We start from the raw sequence: 23800 nt of genomic DNA, 5'->3' as shown, positions 1-23800 counted from the left end.
TGCTGTGCCCCAATGACCCAGCCATGCCCTTGAAATCCAGGATAATGGCACAAGAATGACAAGACAAGAGTAACGTGTTCGCTAAGGCGTCCCATTCAGCTGCTGTGCTCTAGATAAAGGGCAAGCCCAATACCTGGACGAGATCCCTACGTCCAACTGCCAGGGCTGAGGAAGCATTCTTCTGGCAGGTCTCCTGAATGTTACTGACGTTCAGTCTGAAAAAGAAAGAAAGAGAGAGTTCATCTCTTACTGACACACTACTTACCAAGGGAAGGTTGGCTATGGATCACGACTACTGGACAGAAGTCCCTCATCACACTGCAGGGTCAGATTGATCAGCATTTCCTCCGCAGTCATTAGGAGACACCCAACCGCATGCCATCCAGCCGCCCTAACAGAGTGTCCACTGTACAATGTCCTGTTTCAATACAACATCGAATAGCAGGATCTGCTCTGACAGTTGTCTGGAGATTGTCCACCACCAAAGAGTTATTACCATGGTGACATACCCGTGCAATGTGGAGCTGAGATTTGTTCTTGTACCCAGAAGCCGATAGCCATCTGGGCTGCCCCATTTACAAATTATTGTTACCATACAATCCACCAGTCAGTTCATTTTATAGCCAGCTCTAGACTTTGAGCGGGAGCCAGGTGTGATCCTGGGTGGGATGACATGCCACCACTGACAAGCCTCCAGCAGCACTGAGGGATTAGTGGGGCAGCACATAGACTTCAGAGCTACTTGGCAGATCTCACACTCACTAGTGGCAACACAGCTCCCCCAAACACCCCCATTTTCTCTTTCATCTACTTCCATTCCTATCAGGGAGTACTGGGGAAAAGGCTGCATAAGACCTTACAAGCAAATGGACCAGAAAGAGACCCTCCCCCTTTAAAGACAACCTGCAAACGTGAAACAATTGGCCAATGGCTGGGTTATTTTTCCTTCTTTATGATAGATAGAAAAGGTAGGGAAGGGATTTTGTGTTTTTTTTTCCTTTTTAAAAACACATGACATTTAGAGACCATCTTGCCTCAAAGGTCCTCTGCTGACGAGGAAGAATGACAATATCACTAGAATGGAAATGAAAGCTGAGCAATTGAAAGAAGAGCTTTCCCATCAGTTTTTTTGTTTGCTTTAGAACTTCAATGACTAATTTGCACATTGGAGAAAGGATGTCTTTAATAAAAATTCAGCACCTCCATCCTTTTGATTAAGAGGAAAGCACTCACTCACAATACAGATGCACAGCCCTGAAATTAATATGCTGTGATACAGGAAGGCCAGAGAACAGTGGGAGAGTGTTAGAGGGGAAATATATAAGCCCTAGGCTAATTAAGGCGTGGTTCCCTGTAGACTAGGGAGGGTTGCTACAGGTTAATTGGAGCACCTGTTTTCAATTAAGGCCCTGTCAGGAACCTAATAAAACCTTCAGGCAGTCAGAGGAGGAGGAGGAAGAAGGAGAGAGGACTGGAGCTTGGAAGGTTGTTGTGAGCTTTGGAAGACCAGAGAGGTAAGGGAGACTCCCTCCCCCCAGCGTCTAAGGACTGAGGGTAAGAAACCTGCAGGGGTTGAGAGGGGCTGGGATTCAGAGCAAGGAGCAAACCCATGCCCCTACCCCGCTTCCCTCCTCTATTGCCTTCCCAGGCCACTAGCGGGGCCCTCAGCGCCCAAGAGCAGGGGCAAGGGATGGCGTCTTAATGCTCTCATGCCCCCCTCCCCCAAGAAAAGCGCAAGACCCACCATATGAACATCGGCCATCTTGTCACAATGCGCATGCACACAAAGTTGAAAACACCTTTTTGAGAGCAAGAGAGATGAAGAGTGTTTTGAGTGTATATGCACGCAGAGAGAGAGAGAGAGAGAGAGAGAGAAACAGATAGCTATAGATTTCTAGGCCTCATCATCCATAGTAAAGAAGCAAAAAGGGGCAAAAGCCCATTCCAAAACCAACCCTTTGGAGTTCTCCTTTAACATGCACCCCTATGAAAAGGGCCCATGCTCACAATGTTTATTTCAAACAATGAAGTCCTGCAACAGCCAGGTATACAATTTTTAGCTGCTAGGGCTGGAGCTGGTTCCCACATTTCCCTCACCATACATCCCTTCCAGAAGTTTTTGGGAAAGAAGCCACCTCTCCTAGGTAGACAGGGACACCATGGGAATGATGCAAGAGGTGAAGGATGGGTGCTCAGTGGAACAAGATGTTGACTGATTTTGACACTGCAGAGCACAGCGGTAGCATTGAGGGCCACCTTAGCTCACGGCTAAAGATAGGGCTCTATGGGCTGGTACTCACATGTACTGCTCCCCTAGCGATTTGTGCACAGGAAGCAGGCAAGAGATATCCTGTATGATGACTTTGCCAGCAGCTTTAATAGGTCGGTTGTTGGCATCTGTCCCCTCACGCTTGCTTTTCCATCTCCTTGATTTCTGCAGAATAGATTGCAACAAGTTACTGAGGGAGGAAGACAGCAGCTGTCATCAGGGCAGGAACAATACATGAGCATCAGGAGTAATGCAAGCAGCACCCACCCCTGCCTACCGAAGGTTATGTGTTACCCCCCCTCCGAAGAACTATAACAATTACATTAATTAACAAGTGTCTCCATCTCTAGGAAGTGAAAGGCAGGCAAGTCGGCAAGCTCAAGGGCAAACACACGCTTGAGAGGGATTTTACAAATTCTAGGGGGGTAGGCAGTAAGAACAAATCAATACCCAGCAAGCCAATAATACGCAGAAAGGCTGGCAGAAGGACCAGTAAAATATCTTTAATGGTTCTGGGTCTGGTCCCAAAAGCCCACTGTACACAGGACCACCACTGAGTTCAGCAAGAGCTCTGAGTAGAGATGTGTGGGAGGAGGTCCTTTATTTGCTGCTAGCTTCAGACCGGAGTCACAGAAAAGTTGATATTCCCATGTTGTCTCTTCCGCCTAGTTCTAATGGGTCCTTTATGTGTCATTGTCTAGGTCCAGGGTGGGACTGAATTGGATTCCAGTGCCTGCTTGTCTACAGCATTCACCAATGCTTCTGTCTGAGAACAAGAGCTGGCTGCTTGGTGACAACACTCAATCAGAGGAGTCCAGGACCTTCCTACAGCAGTCGGCAGTTGCCACTCAGAACCTGCTAATTTCAGGAGACAGAGCAAGGAAGCCAAGCATTTCCCCAAATGGCCACAGAGTTTTCATCTTGGGCCACCCACATCAATTATTTTTAAATGGCCAGTTTCCTGGCCTCTTTCAGCTCCTCAGCTTGTCGACCCACCACTGGAGGAAGGGGAATGGGTGCATGCAGTGGTCTGTCCAGCCGAAGGGACTGGAGCAAGGTCTTGCAGGAGACACTGGCTGCTACGTGATGCTCTCGGATTGTGCCTCTGATTCCTGGCAAATCCGAGATGGGCAACGGATCTCTTGGTGAGCCGAGTGAAATAGCAAGGGTCTGCTGAATGCGCACTGACTACAGAGGAACAGATTTGGCAGGCTTAACAATTACACAAACAGGCACGTGATTTTTAAAGGTCATTTAAAATTAATTCCTCCCTTGCTGACTCTGGGTTTTGCCGTGCAGCAGCTGAGGCCATCACTAGAACCTGCCACACAGAACCAAGAAGGAATGCACGCTCCTTACCTGGTTGAGATAGCACAGGTGAGACAGAGCCCTGAGGGTCTGGACCTGGGCGCTGGCAAGTAAGTGAAGGAGAGACTTTTTAAAGAGAGTCTAGGATGGGATTTAAGGTCAGGGTGACATAGGAGCTCACATCCCATTGACTTTCAATGAGGCGGACATGGGTGCTTTTCAAAGCCCCACCCATACTTCTGTAGCCTGCACAGATATGATCTGATATTCAGAGGCATTGAGTATTTACATCAAAAGGGGTGCTGTGGGTGCTGCTCAGAACCTCTGAAAATCCTGCTACCAGGGCTCTGCCCTCACGTCCAGCTGTGCAAACCCCAGAGATTCGGGGCAGAAATTTTGACATTTCTGAAACAAATTTGATAACATTGTGTATTTGTTCCTAAAAGCATCAGAATTCATCTCTGAGTGGGATCATACTGTAGGGTGTGGGCCAGTGTCCTCTCTGATATGCAGGGCTTGCCTTCAGTCAGCTAGTTCCTTGAACTGCTCTCTGAAACTGATCAATATGTTGTGTGCCAGATGTTGCTCTCATTGGAGTCATTGGGAAATGCTGATAGACTTCCCAGAGCAGGCTGGATCTATTTGGAGGATATGCACAGAAGTATCAATGTTTTACAGCAGGTAGCCATTAGTGCATGGGGGAGGGGAGGAAGTGGGGAACGTGCTTTGTGCTATAGCATGCTATGCACAGCAAGAGTGGCAGGCGCATGCTGAAGGGCCAGCATGCTTCCCCACTCTGTGCCCCATGCAGCATTGACCAGGAAACTCCTTTCCTTTGTGTCAGAAGGGAGCAGACGCTTGAACCCAAGTTTGCAGGCGCAGGGCCTGTTCTCTGCAGGTGTAATGCCACCGACTCTGGCAGAGGTATGCCAGCAGAGTACTCTGGAGAGCAGTGTACCACACAGTGGCCACCCGTTAACTAGCGGGCCCCAGCAGGGGAGAGGATTCCATCTGCTCTGCAGCACTCACAGATGGACAATTCTCCCAGACTGAAGTAGGTTCCTCTGAAACACACACACTGCCCTTCTGTCACTGAAAGCAGATTCAAACCCCACCTGCCTTTAAGGAGGCATTTTGGAGACTCAGAACATGGACAAAACACAGCATTTTCCACAAGTAAACTAGTCACTGGGGGGGGGGGGGGAATGAGGATGGAAGAATGGGATATTCCACAAATGGATCATTTACACTGCTAGATGTCAACAGGGCACCAGGCAAAACAATGAAGACATTAACTGATTACTGGGCCTGTCAGTCAAATCTTCCCCCTTCCCTTGGATAAGGGCTGTCTACATACTTGCAAAATTTGGACCCAGCATTGTTCACTGGCCTAGCTCCACCAGTAGAGCTAGATGACACCGTGGTTACAAAAATCCATGCCCCCTGCCTACCCTACAGCTTCTGTCACTGCCACCCCCCCAGAGCTGTGCCTGTGGAGATAGCTCCAATTAAAAATCCTCTTTGCTTCAACCAACCAGTGGCAGTAGGACAGAAAGCCGAGGAATCAGCAGGAGATGTCAGCCTTGGCGTGGGCAGCCAAACGTGAGCCATATCAACCTTCACCTGTAATAGTGAGGTGAAGCCCATGGAGACTGTAGGTCCCAAGTGACGTTCCACCTTGGTCCAAATGATTGGCAAACCACAAGAGTAGCCCTCAGTTGGGCAACGTATGGGCACTTTTAAGGCAGGATTACCCAAGGTCAGAAGTGTCCCGTGTTTGGGTCTGTCATTCCATGGGGCTTGGGAAAAAGTCACACAAGGTTCCATCTTCCTTTTTGCTCAACTTGTTTCCCAGGGAGAATTTTCCTCGATGGTTTAAAGACACCTCTCTGTCCACAGCATTCGAGAGGCACAGGAAATGTGCTTCTCCCTGGGGGCTCTGCCACTGCCTTCATGACACATTAGCCTGCAATTGGCTGCTCAGGTTTAAAGAGGCTGGGAACATAATGGGTGGTGCTCAACTGTCAATTAATGAGCCTGCCCCATTGTACTTGAAGCTGCAGGTGGAAAATTTGAGTCATTCGTCCCCAACCTTTCTACCTCTGCCTTCGTGCAATCTACAATCCAAGCCAGTGGGAACTGCATCTCCTCAGCTGCTTCAGAGAGCCCGAGAGGAGAGGAAGGAGAGAAAGGAAACAGCCAGTGACAATGAACTGAGATTCTTCAGCTCCTCTGAGCATCAAGAGGAAGGAACCAAGAGTGTTCAGACAGTCATGGGGAAGGGGATGGCTGTGGGGAACAGCCCTGAGTAATGACTGCACAGCTAGCCCAAGGGTGCCATTTGCTGCAATCTGAGGTGATAATGATGGCAGTAAATGGGTTAAATGTGGAAACAGACAGCCCAAGAATAAGCCACTGACTGCTTGTAGCAACTACAATTATCCCTGCCTAATCAGCAGAGAGGGTTACAAAATCCTGCATGCTCCTCTTGGAATGGGGACTCTTAGCTACTGAACATTCGTGTCTCCCCTCGGGATCTTGCTGACAGCGTCTTTAGGTAGCACCATGAAATGTAGGGGCACATCAGAGATAGAGGTTCAAGGGTTAAATTTCTTTTAATGTGGTGGAGGGATAGAAGGAGGGGAGAATGCAGACAATGCCAAGGATTAAAGTTCACCGAGCTCCAGATCAGGTTCAAGCTGCTTCTCATGAAATCTCCAGTGGGGCGCAGTGTGTTTGTCAAGGCTTTCTTGCTCAAAAGTTCTCCTCCTTGTATTTTGAACAACAAACCCCCGTAAACTCCAATTACAGGTGTCTGAAACCTGCCTGGCCACCAAACTGCCAAGGTTTTTAGAACAAGCTTCTCTGCAACATTAAGATTTGCTATTTGCAACGTCTGCCCTGGTAGCCAGTCCCAGCAGCTTCCAAGGAAGGGGCAAAAAATCCCAAGTGGGCAATTATGGAAGAACTTGTCCATTTGGGGACTATTTCTTCCTGACCCTCATCATCATTAGTGGCTGGTTCCTGCCCAGAAGCAGGATGGTTTGGTGCCTCTCTCATGTAATTGGTGGATAGTCTCATTATCCTAATAAGTGTCTAATTGTTCTCTGACTCCCCCTAAGCTCTCAGTCTCAAATGATCTCTGGTGGCAAGAAAGGCCAATAGTTATGTAGTGCATAAAATTTTTTGTTTTTTAATCAATCAGTTTTACATTTGCTTATGGGGTTTCACTGACTGTCCCCAACTCTTGGTTATGAAACAAAGTAATTCACCTTTTACATGAGGCATTGTTTTGTATCCCTCCATCATGTCTCCTCCTCTCTAAAACTAAACAGTTCCATCTTTTGAATCTCTCTTTATATGGAATTCCCCTCGTGGCTCTAACTATTTTAGCTGCCTGTCTTCAAAAACCCCTTCAATTTCTTCTGTATCTTTTTTGAGGCAGGGTGACTGGCACTGAATACAGTTTTCCAGATGAGGGCATGCTATCGATTTATACAGTCATTACATGACATCCTTCCTGAGCCAATACTGATGCACAGAGTGGAATCTAGTCTCTGCTATTCTGCTTTGTCATTGTCTGCTGTACCGTGGTAAGATTGACCGGTTTGCTCTCCCTAGGGTGCCTGAGTTTTCTCACACCAGCTGCTTTCCACTTGACAGCTTCCCAGGGGAGTTTGTCTCTTGGCATCCAAAGTACATGCCCCAAATACAACCAGGGCTTTCTTCTAATTCTAGTGGAAATGAGATGTTGGCGAGTAATTTCCCAGATCTCTACATTGGTGGTGAAGTCTTTCCATCCAACGCTTAGAATTTTTCAGACACTTATTTTCGACGGTGTCTACTTTTCTGTTTAACATTTTGGTAGACTGATTTCTAGAATGCCTTAATAGTATGGATAGCACTCATCTTTACACATCCTGACATTGTGACTGCCGCATATTGAGCAGAGGTTTCTATTGCATTGTCCTCAGTGATGCCCAGGTCTGCTTCCTGAGCAATTATATTTCACTCCACACTCCTCAGTTCAGAGGATTCCCTTCAGTGAGCATTACTTTCCTTCTCTCATTGTGGAATTCCTTCCACCTATTGTTGAGCTGAACAGTCACCTAGCTTGGTTAGGTCCTTCTGTAGTTCCTCACTCAAATTAGGTTCCTCTTCTCCTGTCCTGACTCATCTAAGCAATGATGGGTTATCCACACATGTTGACACCTCACTACTCACTCCCTTTTCCAGATAATTGATAAATAAATTGAACACTGGCCTGAGCATAGAACTTTGGAGCATCTCACTTAAACTTTTGCCATGTTGGAAAACTGGCCATTTTCCCCTAGCTCACTTTTTTGTGTCAGTTGCTGATCCATGGCAAAACTTTATTTCTCACCCTATCAGAACACTGGTTTCCTTAATAGCCTCTTGAAATGGATTCTGTCAAAGGCTTTTTGAAAGTCCAAATGAATTATGTCTTTCTGTTCTCTTTCAGCCACTATTTTAGTGATACATTCATAGGAGTTGTAGTAGATTACGGAGATACAATTTTCCTTTACAAAAGCCATGCTGGTCTGTCGCTACCATATCATGTTCCTCTAGGTGTACCATAATTCTATTTTTAATTAGAGCTCAACCATGTACCCGGTACTGAACTACAGATTACTGCTCTGTCATTCCCAAAATAATCCCTACTGCTTTTTTAGAGGTAGGACTGAAGGGTACCAAATCTATTGAATTAAAAACCAGCAGCTGATTTTCATGATAGCAGGTTTTTGTGAGCAGCTCAACCACTTCCTTTTTAAGTGAATTTTTCTTCTAAAATGGTTGGATTACGCTGCGAAGTCCAGGAGACCTGCTGCTCTTTAGCAATTTGTTCCAGGACCTCTTTGAAATCTCCATCTCTGACCCCTTGTCCTTATCTGAAAAGAAAAGGCCTGGGACAGGCGTGACCCTTCCTCGTCGGTTGTTTTGACCGATTATCGGGGTTTGTGGAAGACTGGTACCAATGACTGGGATGTGGGCGATCTGACCTGGTGATCACTGCAGTGTTCAGGAACCAGAAGCCAACAGGTATGTCCAGAGTCAGGTGTTGGAGCTGAAGCTGGAGGCAGAGTCAGACAGGAAACAGGTGCACCAGTGCTGAGTCAGAAACCAAAGAGCCATAGCCTCGTCAGAGCCAGAGCAGTCAGTCACCAGGGTGATAGGATTCAGGGACTGGAGCAAGTAGCCGGAAATAGGGTAGGGTTAAAGTCAGGAACTGGGGACGAGGCTGGAGTCAGGGTCTGTAGCAGCAAGCCAGGATCCAACCTGTTGCACAGACAACTTCCTGTGTCTCTTTCTAGCTTAAATAGCATACTCATGAGCTCCTCCTATCAGGTTCCTCTGGGCAGTAACTTTAGTGGAGGGCTCCCAATTCTCCAGTCAGTAGCAGAGCTGTTAGGTGGTAGTGTGGATCCAGCAGTGGCCTGAGCGCCTGGGTTCAGGACTCATGGATCCTCACACTGGTGCAAAGAAATCATTTAGCTTTTCTGCAACGTCCTTAGAATCATAGAATCATAGAATCATAGAATATCAGGGTTGGAAGGGACCCCAGAAGGTCATCTAGTCCAACCCCCTGCTCAAAGCAGGACCAAGTCCCAGTTAAATCATCCCAGCCAGGGCTTTGTCAAGCCTGACCTTAAAAACCTCTAAGGAAGGAGATTCTACCACCTCCCTAGGTAACGCATTCCAGTGTTTCACCACCCTCTTAGTGAAAAAGTTTTTCCTAATATCCAATCTAAACCTCCCCCATTGCAACTTGAGACCATTACTCCTCGTTCTGTCATCTGCTACCATTGAGAACAGTCTAGAGCCATCCTCTTTGAAACCCCCTTTCAGGTAGTTGAAAGCAGCTATCAAATCCCCCCTCATTCTTCTCTTCTGCAGACTAAACAATCCCAGCTCCCTCAGCCTCTCCTCATAAGTCATGTGCTCTAGACCCCTAATCATTTTCGTTGCCCTTCGTTGTACTCTTTCCAATTTATCCACATCCTTCCTGTAGTGTGGGGCCCAAAACTGGACACAGTACTCCAGATGAGGCCTCACCAGTGTCGAATAGAGGGGAACGATCACGTCCCTCGATCTGCTCGCTATGCCCCTACTTATACAACCCAAAATGCCATTGGCCTTCTTGGCAACAAGGGCACACTGCTGACTCATATCCAGCTTCTCGTCCACTGTCACCCCTAGGTCCTTTTCCGCAGAACTGCTGCCGAGCCATTCGGTCCCTAGTCTGTAGCGGTGCATTGGATTCTTCCATCCTAAGTGCAGGACCCTGCATTTATCCTTATTGAACCTCATTAGATTTCTTTTGGCCCAATCCTCCAATTTGTCTAGGTCCTTCTGTATCCTATCCCTCCCCTCCAGCGTATCTACCACTCCTCCCAGTTTAGTATCATCCGCAAATTTGCTGAGAGTGCAATCCACACCATCCTCCAGATCATTTATGAAGATATTGAACAAAACGGGCCCCAGGACCGACCCCTGGGGCACTCCACTTGACACCGGCTGCCAACTAGACATGGAGCCATTGATCACTACCCGTTGAGCCCGACAATCTAGCCAGCTTTCTACCCACCTTATAGTGCATTCATCCAGCCCATACTTCCTTAACTTAGCCTCCTTAATTGCTCCCTTTACTCCTTGAAAGTAAAGTACATCCTTTTCTACTATGTTATTAGCCTCTCTGATCTCCCTCAGCAGCCTTTTTGTGATCAGAAGGCTGGGTTGGACAAGCCCACTGTTATACTCTTACAATTTGGGATCTGTGTCCCTACAGATGCTACTGCCCATTCGGAAGCGTTATCACATTTGATTCTCTGTACTCTTTTAGGTACAGTGTATAGTGCAACTCCCCTACTCCATGACCCCATCTCCCCCTTCTTGGCACTGGATCTAATAATGGAACATCCTGTTGTTCAGGTTATCCTAGGTCAGGCAGGGAGTGCTTTATTCTTGGGTAGAAGACAGGGTAAGGGAAGGAGAGCATTAGCACAGTGCACAGTACCGGGAAGTCGTTAATTGCTTGTATGGACCAGCGCCGCCGGGCAGAGCGAAGAGACATCTGCGCATGAAAACATTACACTCCAGAGGAGAAAGGAAGAAAGGCACCAAGAAAAAGAAAAGAATAAATAACTAAAATCCAAAAAAGCCCGGACCGAGGGAGCAAGGGGCATTGTGGCCTGTAGTTTGTTACTCCACAGCATTCGCCAAAGGGCCATTTCAAATCAAGGTCCAATCGGAAGCATCACCCCTTCCTTCTGCAGTGTGACATTAGCCATAGGCTCTGCAGGGAGGGGGCTGCTGTCTCTCGGCCCGTCACTGGCTCCTTTGGAGGACCTCAGTGCTCTCCAGGCATTAATGAGCTAAGCCTCCCACCTGAGGTGGAGGAATATTATTGTAACTGGCACAAAGAGGTGAAACGACTTGCTCCGGGTCACACAGCAAGGCAGTGATGCAGTCGAGGACAGAACCAAGATCTCTTGAGTCCCAGCCCTCTGTTCTAAGCACTAGAAAATGCTTCCTCACTAGGGTGCTGGAAGCATAGAGCTAAGCACCAGCCTGATCACATGACATTTAATATAGCTGGTGCCTGCCATGGCCCCAGAACCCACCGCACTGTGGCAGACTGTTGGTGTGCTACCTGGAGAGCAGTCAGGGGTAGTGAAAGGGAGGCTTTCCTGTGTGTTCCCAGGACTACGAAGGCAGACCAAGAATGCTGTGGGGAAGGGAGGGATAGCGCAGTGGTTTGAGCATTGGCCTGCTAAACCCAGGGTTGTGAGTTCAATCTTTGAGGGCGCCATTTAGGGATCGGGGCAAAAATTGGGGATTGGCCCTGCTTTGAGCAGGGGGTTGGACTAGATGACCTCTTGAGGTCCCTTCCAACCCTGATAGTCTATGATTCTAAGCAGCATACGTGAGGAGCTCACAAAGGGTTTCCAGCATGAGGGGGCTGACAGGCCTTGACACTAAAGAAGAGGCCATTGCAAACGGAGCCCATGAATTCATGGCTCAGCTGACTCCATAGCAGGGCCGTGCCCAAGCTGAGCAGCAAGCCAGGCGGTTTGCCTTTGGGCTGGAGATACTGGGCCAGGTAAGGAGCTCTTTCGCAGGCTCCTCAGTCACCCAGCTGCTCACATTGCTCCTCCCATGGGGCCTGCAGGAACGTTGGCCATTGGAACCTGACCCAGTGTTTATGGTACAATCCCCAAAATGGGGATCTTACAATGGGCCTAAAGATTCCTCTTTTACTTTCAGTCGAATGGATGGGCCAACGACAGGAGCTGCAATTAGAGATTCTGAGAAAAAAATGGCAGACCCAGAAGCTCTGCACTGATTTGATTTAATTGACACCTGATTTACTACAATGCCCTTGTGGGAGCTGCCAAATGGTCCGGTTTCATTGTGGCGGTGTTCTCTCTCCTTTGGGCCAACAAGGCTGGGGCAGGGGGTAACTAGGAGTAACAGTGAAAGACAAATTTAGTCTATCAGGAAAAGCTCCCTGGCTGTAAGATGTTATAGGCTGTACACTAACCCAGCAAAGGGACGCCCCATTTAATAGTGAAGTGGACCAAAGGACAGGTGAACAGATGGTAAGGAGCAGTCCGGCACCAGACCCAGGGACTATGGGGGCAGAGGGGACAGATCGGATCCAGTAAGATTTTCCCTTCCTTCCTTTTTGCATTCAAGTTGTATCAGCATAATTTTGGTCACGTTCACTGATTCATGTTATACAGTCAAAGTATGCCTTTATTAAAAAAAATTCAAACACAGACTGTTTCCAGTAGCCTTAAGGATGAACTGTATGCTTCCCGAATAAATACAAAATCTTGATCTGGATTCAAAACCACTTCGAGTATAAATGGGTTGGAGTCAAAAGGAGCAAGGGAACATCTTGCTCATCTCTGCTGTCTGCAATAGCATGCCAAGCCATTTTCAGCCAATAAAGGACACTCAGAGCTGTCAACCATGATCTGAGCCTCGGATACAACCTGACCTTGTCTCTCATTGCTGGAACATTTCTTCCATCACCACCGTCCTCACACAAAGAGCTTTAACAGCCACAAGGCAGTAAACTGCACCGCCATGAGAGAGTTGTTCATATTCAGCTTGTTGCATGGCTCAGCAGGACAGAGTCATGCTGGGAGGATTCAGAGAAAGGCTTACCAGGAGAACTACTCCTCCTTCAGTTGCAGGCACCTCCAACAACCTTCACAAGAGGAGGAGGAAGGGCCCAGCAGTGAGAAATTAAATATAGTTGAGACAAGCAGAGAAAGAGAATTAAGATTCCCCTACTCTGCTTCACTAAAATAACTGTTCTATTGAAAAAAGAAAAGGAGTACTTGTGGCACCTTAGAGACTAACAAATTTATTAGAGCATAAGCTTTATGCATCCAATGAAGTGAGCTGTAGCTCACGAAAGCTTATGCTCAAATAAATTTGTTAGTCTCTAAGGTGCCACAAGTACTCCTTTTCTTTTTGTTCTATTGAAGGCACCGTTGGACGGTCTCATTTATAGTGCCTCAAAGTAGTACTGAGTCTGGCACATGCCCTTGCTGTACAGATCTCGTGCCAGTGTACGGGCAGTGGCACTATTCGGGATGATTCCCCTCGGACTGAGATCTCAGTCTTTGGGCTTGTAATGTTCAGATCTGCCAGCCAGGTAGTGTGGATTCTGAAGCTTTGATACCAGCACGTGAGTGCAAAGTAACAAGACCATGGATGTCAGAGAAATCAGGCAAATCCATCCACTGTCCTATTACCATGGAGGGGATGCCATGTTTCTCTCATGGAATAGATTTGGGCAAGAAGCTGATGGTGCTAGTTCCTAAGCCAGGAAAGGAGGCTGTGCTCTGCATATGAGCCTGGAGAGAACTCCCAAACGCTTTCCTTTCTTGAAATTACTTAAGTTCCAGCCTCATAGAGAAAACCATGAGGATGGAGCCCAAAGTCAATGGGGCTGTGCAGTTCTTTGCAGGATCAGGACCTTGATTTGTAAACTCCTCAGGGTAGGCCCTGCCTTTTACTATGTATTTACACAGTGCTGGGTGCTGAGTCCCAGAGGCCTTTGGGTACTAGCATTATACAAACGAAACAATAGAAAGTTACAACTCTCCATTGACACTAATCGTATTGCTGTTGGCTGGTGAAACTTCTACTAGAAACCCAACTTTTCTTTCTTCCTGGCTAATAATTGTAAGTCACTTTTTTAGGGGTTGAGGGTGGCGGGGAGGGGCGGCACATTAATTCTCAGAGACCCATTTTCAGTTTTAATTTAGAGATCTCAGTAGTTTAGCTACAGGAACACTAGAGTATATTTTGTGTTCAGCAACGTTGATCAATGTTTGTTGATTCCAGCTATCCCTTTGGTAGTGACTGCTATGGATATGGCTGCAGAGGTATTTGCAGTTTAAAAACCTAGTTATCTTTCTGGAGTATTCATTTTTTTGACTGAAATTTAACTTGACTGGCCTCTGCTAGAAGGGGATTGTGTTTTACATTCAGGGGAGATAAAATTGATTTTATTTTTTTTAAACAAAAGCAGTTTTTATTTAAATTGGATTTTTTTATTTTGTTGTTTAAATACATTCAGAATTCATTTCATTCAGATTTCATTAACTCAAAATATGTTAAGGCCTAAATTTATCATAATCATATCATAAGAGAAAGCACCTTTCTTCAGAAAATAACCGAAGTACAAATGGAAAAGTTGATAAAAATCAATTATTTAAATTCAGGCTTTCCACTTGGTAATTTAAATTGACGGTTTAAATAGCCCATTTACATTTGTATTAAAACCAATCAACCAATCAATCCTCCAGAGAAAGGAGTTGACAAGATCCAGATTTTTATTTTTTCTAACCCTAAAAATCTTGGAAATTAAATGATTCAAAAAACCCCAAACCATTAATATAACATGAAGAGCAAACTCTGAGAAGTCAGAAAATCTCATTCTGAGTCCTCTGCCTACAGACAAGTGTCTGTGACTTTTTCACCTGCAGCAACATCGCGTGTGGTTCTTTCTTTCTTGCCCTGCTCTTAGAGTAGCGTGGACAAAGGAAAGCCTGCAGGGCTGGGAGGGGAGGACATACGAGTCTACCTATATTTCACCCAACACAACACCACACATGTGCTTGGTCATATAGGTTTTTCCTGGTCATATTAGGGTCATGTCACCATCAGTCCATGGGCTGGAGAGGCAGGTCCCATAAAAATCACACCCACATGCTTATGTGCACATTTTTACACTTGCCTGGCATGTTAGCAAGGTGTGTGTCAGGGACAAGCATACTGCAGAGGGAGGGGGGCAGCTCTTCAAATAGACTCTTATGTGAAGGCGGGGATAGGCTGGAATGCTAATGATCAGGCAGCAACACAGCAGTGCCCACTGAAAGGAAGTCTGAGTAGAATATGGGCAGAACAATAAGGGTATGTCTTCACTACCCTCCGGGTCGGGTGGGCAGGCAGGGATCGATTTATCGTGTCTAGTCTAGCCACGATAAATCGATCCCCGAGGGCTCTCCCGTCGACTCTTGCACTCCAGCGCGGCGAGAGGCACAGGCGGAGTCGACGGGGGAGCGGCAGCTGTCGACTCACCGCGGTGAAGACACCACGGTAAGTCGATCTAAGTACGTTGACTTCAGCTACGTTATTCACGTAGCTGAAGCTGCATAACTTAGATTGACCCCCCCCCAGCGTAGACCAGGGCTAAGAGAGCCTACTAGGGGCTATATGGAGGCAGGGCTTTTGATGAGGAGAGGTCCCTCCAGAGGCTCCACCCATGGCTGAACGTTCTGCTGCCTCTCAGTTGAGCACAGTGCAGACCCCAAGCGGTGATTGCTGGACATTCTGTCCATGAGGAAATACACGTTAAAGCAGGCTGCTGGAAAATCAGTTCCTCTTTTGCTGCCCTGCCAGGACAAGAGGCCAGGACCAACTCCCCAGGCCAACACTGAGGAAAACTCAGTCTCTTAGGCAGCCAATGATTGGCATCTCTTTGTCCTACTTTAGGCATCTGGGAAGCCATCCACTGCTGCAGGAGAAACTCCATACCTGAGCACAGGCCTTGGGCCATTTACTTTGGAAGTCTGGAATGTTAAGGCATTCTGTGAATAAGCTTATACGGTTCTTTGAATTCTTTGTTTCAAGCATGTCAGTTCACCCTGGAACAGGCTGCAAGGCTGGTTACTCACACAACACCTGCACAATAGGCCCCTCTGGGCCTGCCACCAAATTGCTCTTTTAGGACTTCTTGTAGCCTCACTTATTCAGCCCTTCTTCCCCCAGCGTAACAGGACACAATGGTGAGAAAACATGCCACTACTCCCAAAAGGTTTGCTGAGTCAGGACTAGCCCACTCTGCCATGGTAACAGGTGCACTTAATCTATCCAGCTGGGCCAGGGACATCTTGTCACAGTCGGTGTGTACAGCAGTTAGCAAGATGGGCCACCATCGCCAACTGGTGCATCTAGGTGTGGCCACTGACAACCCCATCTAGAAATGGAGGCAGCTCCGCCTGGAGTTTCTCAATGAGCCAGTACCAGAGGCCTCTTTACCCTGGAGTATGTCAGGGAAAGCAGACACAGGCCAATGGTTATGGAGAACCTCGCTCCGGAGGCTCTAGAGCAGTCCCCATTTGTTCTGCAACCTCCACAGACATTGCTCATAGGAGCTCTGTGTTCAGCAGCACAGGGAGCACTTTGGTTATGCTAGTCCTACCTCCGCAAGGGAATCAGTCCAATGAATAGCAAGTTCAGAGGGAAGCTGAAATAAATGGGCCAGTCAAAATAGAGGAGTGATCAATGGACAGAGAAACAACACAAAGGAGCCAAGCCACAGTGACTTTTCACCAGAGCTGCTCATAAGGGAACACGTCCCTAGTAGAATGAAGAAGCTCCTTGGGCACTAACGTATGTGGTAAGAACAGAGATGCTAATGGGCTAGAGAGAAGGAAGGCAGGTTGTTACAGGCATTGGGAAAGGTTTCCTGGCCAGGCCCTTACCCTCTCCTTGTAGTAGAAGGAGCTGATGGAGACCTGCTCCTTCTCACTGCGGGTGGGACTCCCGCTGTACAAGCGCAGATTGCCTGGGGTTTCCGTACGGATCTTCATCGGCGTGATCAGGCCACTATGATAGGCTGATAAAGCTGACAGAGATCTGCCAAAGAAGAGAACAAGCTTTCAGTAACTTACCCATGGCAAACCACCATGGGAGTTCCAGCTAGAGCATGTCACTAGCCTGGCACCACTGTTATTTCTGGCATGTATTAACATGGGAAAGCTCAGCTGAAGCAAGCAGCCAGCAACTCTGACATCTTATATTTCCCGAGACCAAGGCACTAGCGACTGGACTTAATGAAAGCCAGTGGCTCAACAGCTGCTGTCCTCCCAGCCTCTAGCCCTTAGCTCCAGTCACTGGCAAATCCATTCAAAGAATCATAAAATATCAGGGTTGGAAGGGACCTCAGGAGGTCATCTAGTCCAACCCTCTGCTCAAAGCAGGACCAACCCCAGCTAAATCATCCCAGCCAGGGCTTTGTCCAGCCTGACCTTAAAAACCTCTAAGGAAGGAGATTCCACCACCTCCCTAGGTAATTCATTCCATTCACCAGTGTAATATAGGGGGATTTTGCAGGCTTTGCTGAAATGCGTGACTTTGTGCTCACCTGGGAGTAGGTTCTGTAGGAGAGACTGCACGGTGCATTGTCATGGGTCTTGTAAAATATACCAGGTAACCTGGGGAGACAGGACATAAAACCACATTCAGCACAGATAGGATTTGAACTTTTGCAACCCTTTCCTCTGCTCGAAGGGGTAGCTTTCACAGTGATGCCTGTGGATTTAAGGCACACAAACCCCACCAAGAGCAATGAGGCATGTGGCGGGATACCCACAAACCTGTCCAGCTATTCTCCCCTCAGCTTATCCTGGTCTGTAAATGCCATCCGGACAATCTGATTTTTCTGAAGCCAAATCTACTTCCCTGAACCCATCAAAATAAAGAGCCCAGCTATGTCAGAGCTTTTCAATCCGTCAGCTCCTCACAGCTGGCTCCGATGAGAGGAGGAGAAGAAGAAGCCCTGTGCTTGAGCTGTAACTCTGCGCTGTCATTTGTCAAGCACTCAGATACTCCAATGATGAGTGTGGTATAAATAACTAGACAGAGAGGAGCTGCTCTCACTGTTCAAACTTGCAGTGTAGGCCCAGCACAAGAGGAAGAGAGAGGTGGTACATCTGAAGTACTTTATGTCTACACCCACTTGGTAGTGCCCCCGACAACCTTCTTTAGCCCAGTATGCCCTGCCCGTCGGCATGGCACAGCAGACTTAGCAGATCCATCCTGCCTGGACTAAGCTGCTTCACTTTGTCAGGTGAAATGAGTGTGGCTGTGTTACATACTACCCCTGCCACACAAGGCTTTCAAATCGGAATGCAGGGAGAGTCACTCTTGCATCTACAGCAACTTTCCACAATTCAAGAGCTCTTAAACAGACCCTAATCTGCACCTGGAGAAGGTCATTACCTGGCACACGCCCTCCTGGGAAGATAGTTATTAATGACCATGCCCTCACTTCCCGCAAGGGCTGGGCAGCAGGAGTTACTAATGGACAGGCTCCCAGCTGGCATGCTGGGAGCTTACTGCTGGAAACGAAGGTACCAGTGTGCAAGGGTTCAACCTGGGGAAGGGAAGGACAGCTCTCCCACCAGCCCCAGTCACAGGAGCTAGGTAACAAGAGGGTCAAGGAGCCAAAACACATGCAGCACTTTGCCGTGGGGAGGAGCTAGCATGCTGTGCCACAGACAGGAAGGCATGCAGATGCCAACCTGCTGCTGGAGAGGGGGTTATGTTCATGCCCAAGACACTACCAGAACCCACCTATCTCTGATAGGTAGCAGCACCTCCAGCCCAGCAGGTGGCTCTAGATACTTTCAGCTCTTCGTCTCCCAGTTTCACACACCAAACACCGCTCACAACATGGCCCGAGAGCAGCTGCGAACTAATGCGACTCCTACAGAATGGACAGCCCTCACTGTCTAACCTCGCCCCCTAACGGCTGGAGGGCCAGTGACCAAAGCCTGCCTTTGCTCCAAGATGAGTGCCCACTGTCCAGGGGGGATCTCCAGCAGGCAGATCAGCTGACTGATCCCTTGGTGGATGGCTCTAAATCAGCCGTCAGACCAACCTGCACCACAGAACCTGGCTCCAGAGGTCCGTGGAAATGGGATGTTGGAATCCTGGTAGGAGCCGTAGGCGTTAGAGACCCGGGCGAAGGTGGGCAATGGTGGTGTTACGGTGTTCGTCAGAGCATAGGGGTTGCTAGAGGTGCTGTCCTCCTGGTTCTGAAACAGAAGTTACCCAAGATCACACTGCAAGTCTTGGAGGAAAGCTCTCCTCAGAAACAGGACGCCCAGCTGGCCTGATGACTCGGCAGCAGCCCAGTGCACCGCAACAAAGGCTGGCTCCAGGGCAGCCTCTTGTCCTGTGAGCCCGAAGAGGTCAAGCACATGGAGTGGTTTCTGCTCTGTGGTGGGTGTGTTCACTGCATGAGCTCCTTCTCCTCCCCAGTTCACAGAGCCTTTGAGGAGTTGCTGACCCACCTTCCTTTGGTTTCATGGCTACCTTGAGCAAGGAAGTGGAGGTTATGAGCTCAAAAAGCCAACGGTCTCTGAGACAAGAAGGCACAGAGGGTTTGGCCTTCAGACTCTGGACTCCTCTGTTATAGCAAAATGTAACATAGCGGGGAGCTGGCTTAGCTAAGTGTCCCAGGCACCACATTGCCATACAACTCAACATGACCAACGTCTCTTTAAGGGGGACCACCACCAGAACAGCAGGCTTGTCACAGCTCAGGCCTGAGGGGCACCGGCAGAGCTGTGTGTGGGGTGGGGGGAGGGCAGGAATTGAATGGCGGGGGACTGCAGGTCAGGCCTGAGGGGCACCGGCAGAGCTGGGGGTGGGGTGGTGGGAGGAGTGGAATGGCGGGGGGCTGCAGGTCAGGCCTGAGGGGCACCGGCAGAGCTGGGGGTGGGGTGGTGGGAGGAGTGGAACGGCGGGGGGCTGCAGGTCAGGCCTGAGGGGCACCGGCAGAGCTGGGGGTGGGGTGGTGGGAGGGCAGGAATTGAATGGCGGGGGGCTGCAGTTCAGAGCTCTGTGTGTATGGGGTAGAGGCTGGTGCAGGGATGGGATAGGGGGCTGCTGCAGATGAGGACTGGTATAATTTGTTCTAGACGGTAGTGTCCAGCCCAAGCCACATAGGACCCAAACAAGTAAATAAAACCCAAACCCGATGAAACCCAGACTCTGGCCTTCAGACTCTGGACTCCCCACAAGCTTCCCTGGGGACTAAAACTTGCTCCCAGCATTGCAAAGTAGACAAACCAGGGGCCTCAGACAAATGTGCCATGGCCGAGCCAAGGGGGACAGCACCTGGCACAAGGCCAGCCTGCCTGTAATGACGTCCCTAGGAAATGGGAGGGCATGGGCTCAGCATAGACCATGCTTAGTTCAAACCCACCTCACTCGCTTTGTTTAAAGAAAAAAACGTAGGTCTCTTGAAGAAGGGTGGAAGGCTTTTTCGGTCAGAGCCCAGCCTGCACCGCTCACCCCATGTCCTGATGTCGGGAAGCCACCAGCCCAAGCAAGAGTTAATATTTCAGCTCTTTATAGATTCTCCTGCATGGCAATTTCCCAGAGCCAGCTCTCCCTCCGCAACCAGCACTCCCCCGCCAGGCCCCCCAGTGACACCTACTGGGAGGAGAGTAGCTGTAAGTTCCCCCACAGCCAGTGATGAGCTGCCAAAATCTTAACAACCGGTTCCCGCCTCACCCCACAAGGGGGTCGTGGCCCCCCCCCGCCCCATCCAACCCCCTCCCCTGACTTCCCCCAGAACCGGGCAGGAGGGTCTCGTTGGCCACCGTAGTGGGTGCCCACCCCAACCCTAAGAGCCAGAGGGACCTGCCGGGGGGGTGAGGTGGGGAGTCCCGGAGGTGCTTACTTGGGGCAGTTCCCAGGAAGCATCTGGCAGGTCCCTCTGGCTCCTAGGGACGGGGTAGCGTAGCTAGGGGGGCAGCGGGGGAGTGGCCACTCCCCCCACTGATCACATCAAAAGTGGCGCCTTAGGCACCTACTCCGTGGGTGCTCTGGGGCTGGAGCACCCATGGGAAAATTTGGTGGGTGCAGAGCCCCCACTGGCAGCTCCCCGCCCCGTGCCTGGCCCCAGCTCACCTCCACTCCACCTCCGCCTCCTCCCTGCTCTGCTTCTTCGCCCCCGGCTTCCTGCGAATCAGCTGTTTGCGCGGGAAGCCGGGGAGAGCTGAGAAGCAAGCAGCGGTTTCACGCTCAGGCCCAGGGAGGCAGAGGTGGAGGTGAACTGGGGCGGAGAGCGGTTCTTCTGCACCCCCCCCCCGGGTTACCTGCTGCGGTGCGGGCGGCCCTTCTTACACCCCCCCACCCCAGCTCACCTCTGCTCCGCCTCCCTGGGCCTGAGTGTGAAGCCGCTGCTTGCTTCTCAGCCCTCCCCGGCTTCCCGTGTGAACAGCTGATTTGCGGGAAGCCGGGGGGGGAGGGGGGCGGAGAAGCACAGCGGGGCGGAGGTGATCTGGGGCTGGGCGCAGAGCTGCCGATGGGGGCTCTGCACCCACCAAATTTTCCCTGTGGGTGCTTCACCCCTGGAGCACCCACGGATTCGGCACCTAAGGTGCCACTTTTGCCACTAAAGTGCCTCATGGGACAACCCGTTCTAAAAGGGCTTCTCCATTTAACAATCAGTTCCAGCAAACTGGTGCGAACCGGCTCCAGCTCACCACTGCCCACAGCTAGACCGCCTCCACACTTTCCTGCAGCGACCCCTGCTGGCACAGGCTGGGAGCACAAAGCCAGGGAGACACTTCTAACTTCTGAACTCAGGGAGCAGCAAACCCTCAGGGTCTGGTTTTGAGAACTGCGGGCATTCCACCACATGCTCAGTTTTCCCTCCCCCCATCCAATTTACCAGACATCTACATGGGCCGAGTCTCAGAGCTCACCAATGGCATGCGGGTTTCTGACAAGGCTGGGAGCTCTGCAAAGGCAGAAGGTGTAGGGAGAGGAGGAAAGCAGGAAAAGTGTGCAATCCTTCCTACCACAACAGACTCCAGGTAGGAGACCAGCTGACGCAGGCAAGGCTCCAGGCAGCTCTGGTTCCGCTTCACCTTCTGCAGGGAAGTGTCGTTCAAAATCTGGAACAGGCACAAGATGCAGCTTGGGTCATCTTACCCCATGACCACATCTCCCCACCAGCTCTTCATCTGCAAAGCAGCTGAGCTACTAGAGTCCATACTGAGAGTCTGGAGGTCCAGGGAAGACCTCCCGGAGCCCTTAGTACAGGCAAACTGACCTGTGCTCTGCTTTGAGAAGGACTGTCATGTTAAGGCACAACACCGGCTGTCAGATCACTGGAGTCTGTTACTGGCTCTGCCACGGATGGGCTGTGTATCCTTGGCTAAGTCACAGCTATTCTGTGTTTATTTTCCTATCCATAAAGCAAGGGGGGATATTGACCCACCACCCAGTGGTGACAAAGATTACATCAGCTCATGCTGCAGACCCCTGCAATAAAGGTGCTACAGAAACACACTGTGCTACTCCTTGGGAAAGAAGCCTTTCGGGGCAGAGACCATCTTTTTGCTCTGGGTTTGTACAGTGCCTAGTGCAGTGGGGTCCAGCTCCAGGAAAGGCACTCCTACATGCTAATGCAATTCTAATAATAAAAACATGGCTGGGAGGCTCAGGTTCAACTCCTGGTTCTGCTGCAGATCTACTGCCTCCCAGGGGTGTGCAAGGATAAGTCCAGTAAGGTGCTGAGGTAATCAGATACTACACTGATTGGGGACAGAGAAGCACTTAAGACAGACTGACATTAACAAGCCCAGGAATCCTTTAAATCTTACTGCTCTAAGCCTCCCCCTTGACAATAACCGCTTGTCCCTAATTTGCCCCCTCCGCTCAGCAAACACAGATTATTCCCCTAGTGGGAACACTGGCTGCAGAGCGCACTGCCATGGGCCAACAGCATTCCTGGTGTAAGCCCAATGAAGTCAGGGATGCACTTGCACCAGGGATGCATCTGGATCACTGTTTTTCTCTAGGTCCTACGTAAAGGGGTACTTTTATCTAGGACTTTGCCCTCCTCACTTTGTCACAAAGGTCTTGGAGATCTAGGCCAAGGCTGGCATGTTTAAGATCTGCTCTTGGTACTGGGCCCCCCCTGTGATGGTGCCTCCCATAAGCCTTATGAATGTATATATGACATAACTGGAATATGTTTTATGCTATGTATGCCATGTAACATATCCTGTAAAGGCTATGATCAACTGAATCTATTCATCCTATTTGTGTGCATGTGTCATTATTGTATTCAAAGTTATGAATACTGGCTGTAACCTTAGTAAGCCATTTGGTCAGCTTCTTTAGAAAGGAATTTGCAAGTTAAGTGCCCAGTCAGGAAGCACTTAACGCACAATGGATCTTGTAAGGCTCCTATCCACATAAGAAGTCTACATGAGGATGTTCAAGGTAGCATGTGGACAATGGCTGCTGCCTGTAAAAACTCAGTCATGCATGGACATGTGACTTGCCCATGTGACTCCAAAACTCCATCTTGGAGCTGGACTTTGCATAGGAGAGAGGAGGGAGTCTCCATCCACAAGAGAAAGTCTATTTAAACCCCTGGGAGCCCCCTCCATTTGGTCTTCAGCTGGCTAAAGAGATAGCCTCTCCATCCCCAAAGATACTGGAAAGAAACTGGAACAAAGAACAGTAACTATGGGGGGGGAAGTGGGAAGAGTGATTGCTGGACCCAGACTAGAAGGAGTCTAGTCTGTAAAAGGAAGCTTACTGGAATTCCTCGGCGGGTGAGGTTTTTAATCGGCATTCAGTTTTCTTACTGTATTAGACATAGATTTGTGTGTTCTATTTTATTTTGCTTGGTAATTCACTTTGTTCCGTCTGTTACTACTTGGAACCACTTAAATCCTACTTTCTGTATTTAATAAAATCATTGTTTTACTTATTAACACAGAGTATGTATTAATACCGGGGGGGGGGGCGCAAACAGCTGTGCATCTCTATCAGTATTATAGAGGGCAAACAATTTATGAGTTTACCCTGTATAAGCTTTATACAGGGCAAAATGGATTTATTTGGGGTTTGGACCCC

General features: G+C 49.1%; 1 protein-coding gene across 7 annotated transcripts in view; it reads right to left on the bottom strand.

Moving 5' to 3' along the window:
- WDR59 (WD repeat domain 59) overlaps positions 1–23800 on the bottom strand; it is an 85176-nt gene that overhangs the window by 10156 nt on the left and 51220 nt on the right. For all 7 annotated transcript variants that reach the window (XM_038368209.2, XM_038368210.2, XM_038368212.2 and 4 more), the window contains 6 exons: positions 21727–21822; positions 18789–18945; positions 17271–17340; positions 16609–16762; positions 2301–2434; positions 134–215 (listed from right to left, as the gene is read on the bottom strand). In XM_038368209.2, coding sequence (XP_038224137.1) covers positions 134–215; positions 2301–2434; positions 16609–16762; positions 17271–17340; positions 18789–18945; positions 21727–21822 — 693 coding nt within the window. The remainder of the gene's footprint in view (positions 1–133; positions 216–2300; positions 2435–16608; positions 16763–17270; positions 17341–18788; positions 18946–21726; positions 21823–23800) is intronic.

Source organism: Dermochelys coriacea, chromosome 12, assembly GCF_009764565.3.
Source record: "Dermochelys coriacea isolate rDerCor1 chromosome 12, rDerCor1.pri.v4, whole genome shotgun sequence".
Classification (NCBI taxonomy): domain Eukaryota; kingdom Metazoa; phylum Chordata; order Testudines; family Dermochelyidae; genus Dermochelys; species Dermochelys coriacea.
The sequence above is the reverse complement of the archived record's forward strand: the minus strand, read 5'-3'. Positions and strand labels throughout refer to the sequence as shown.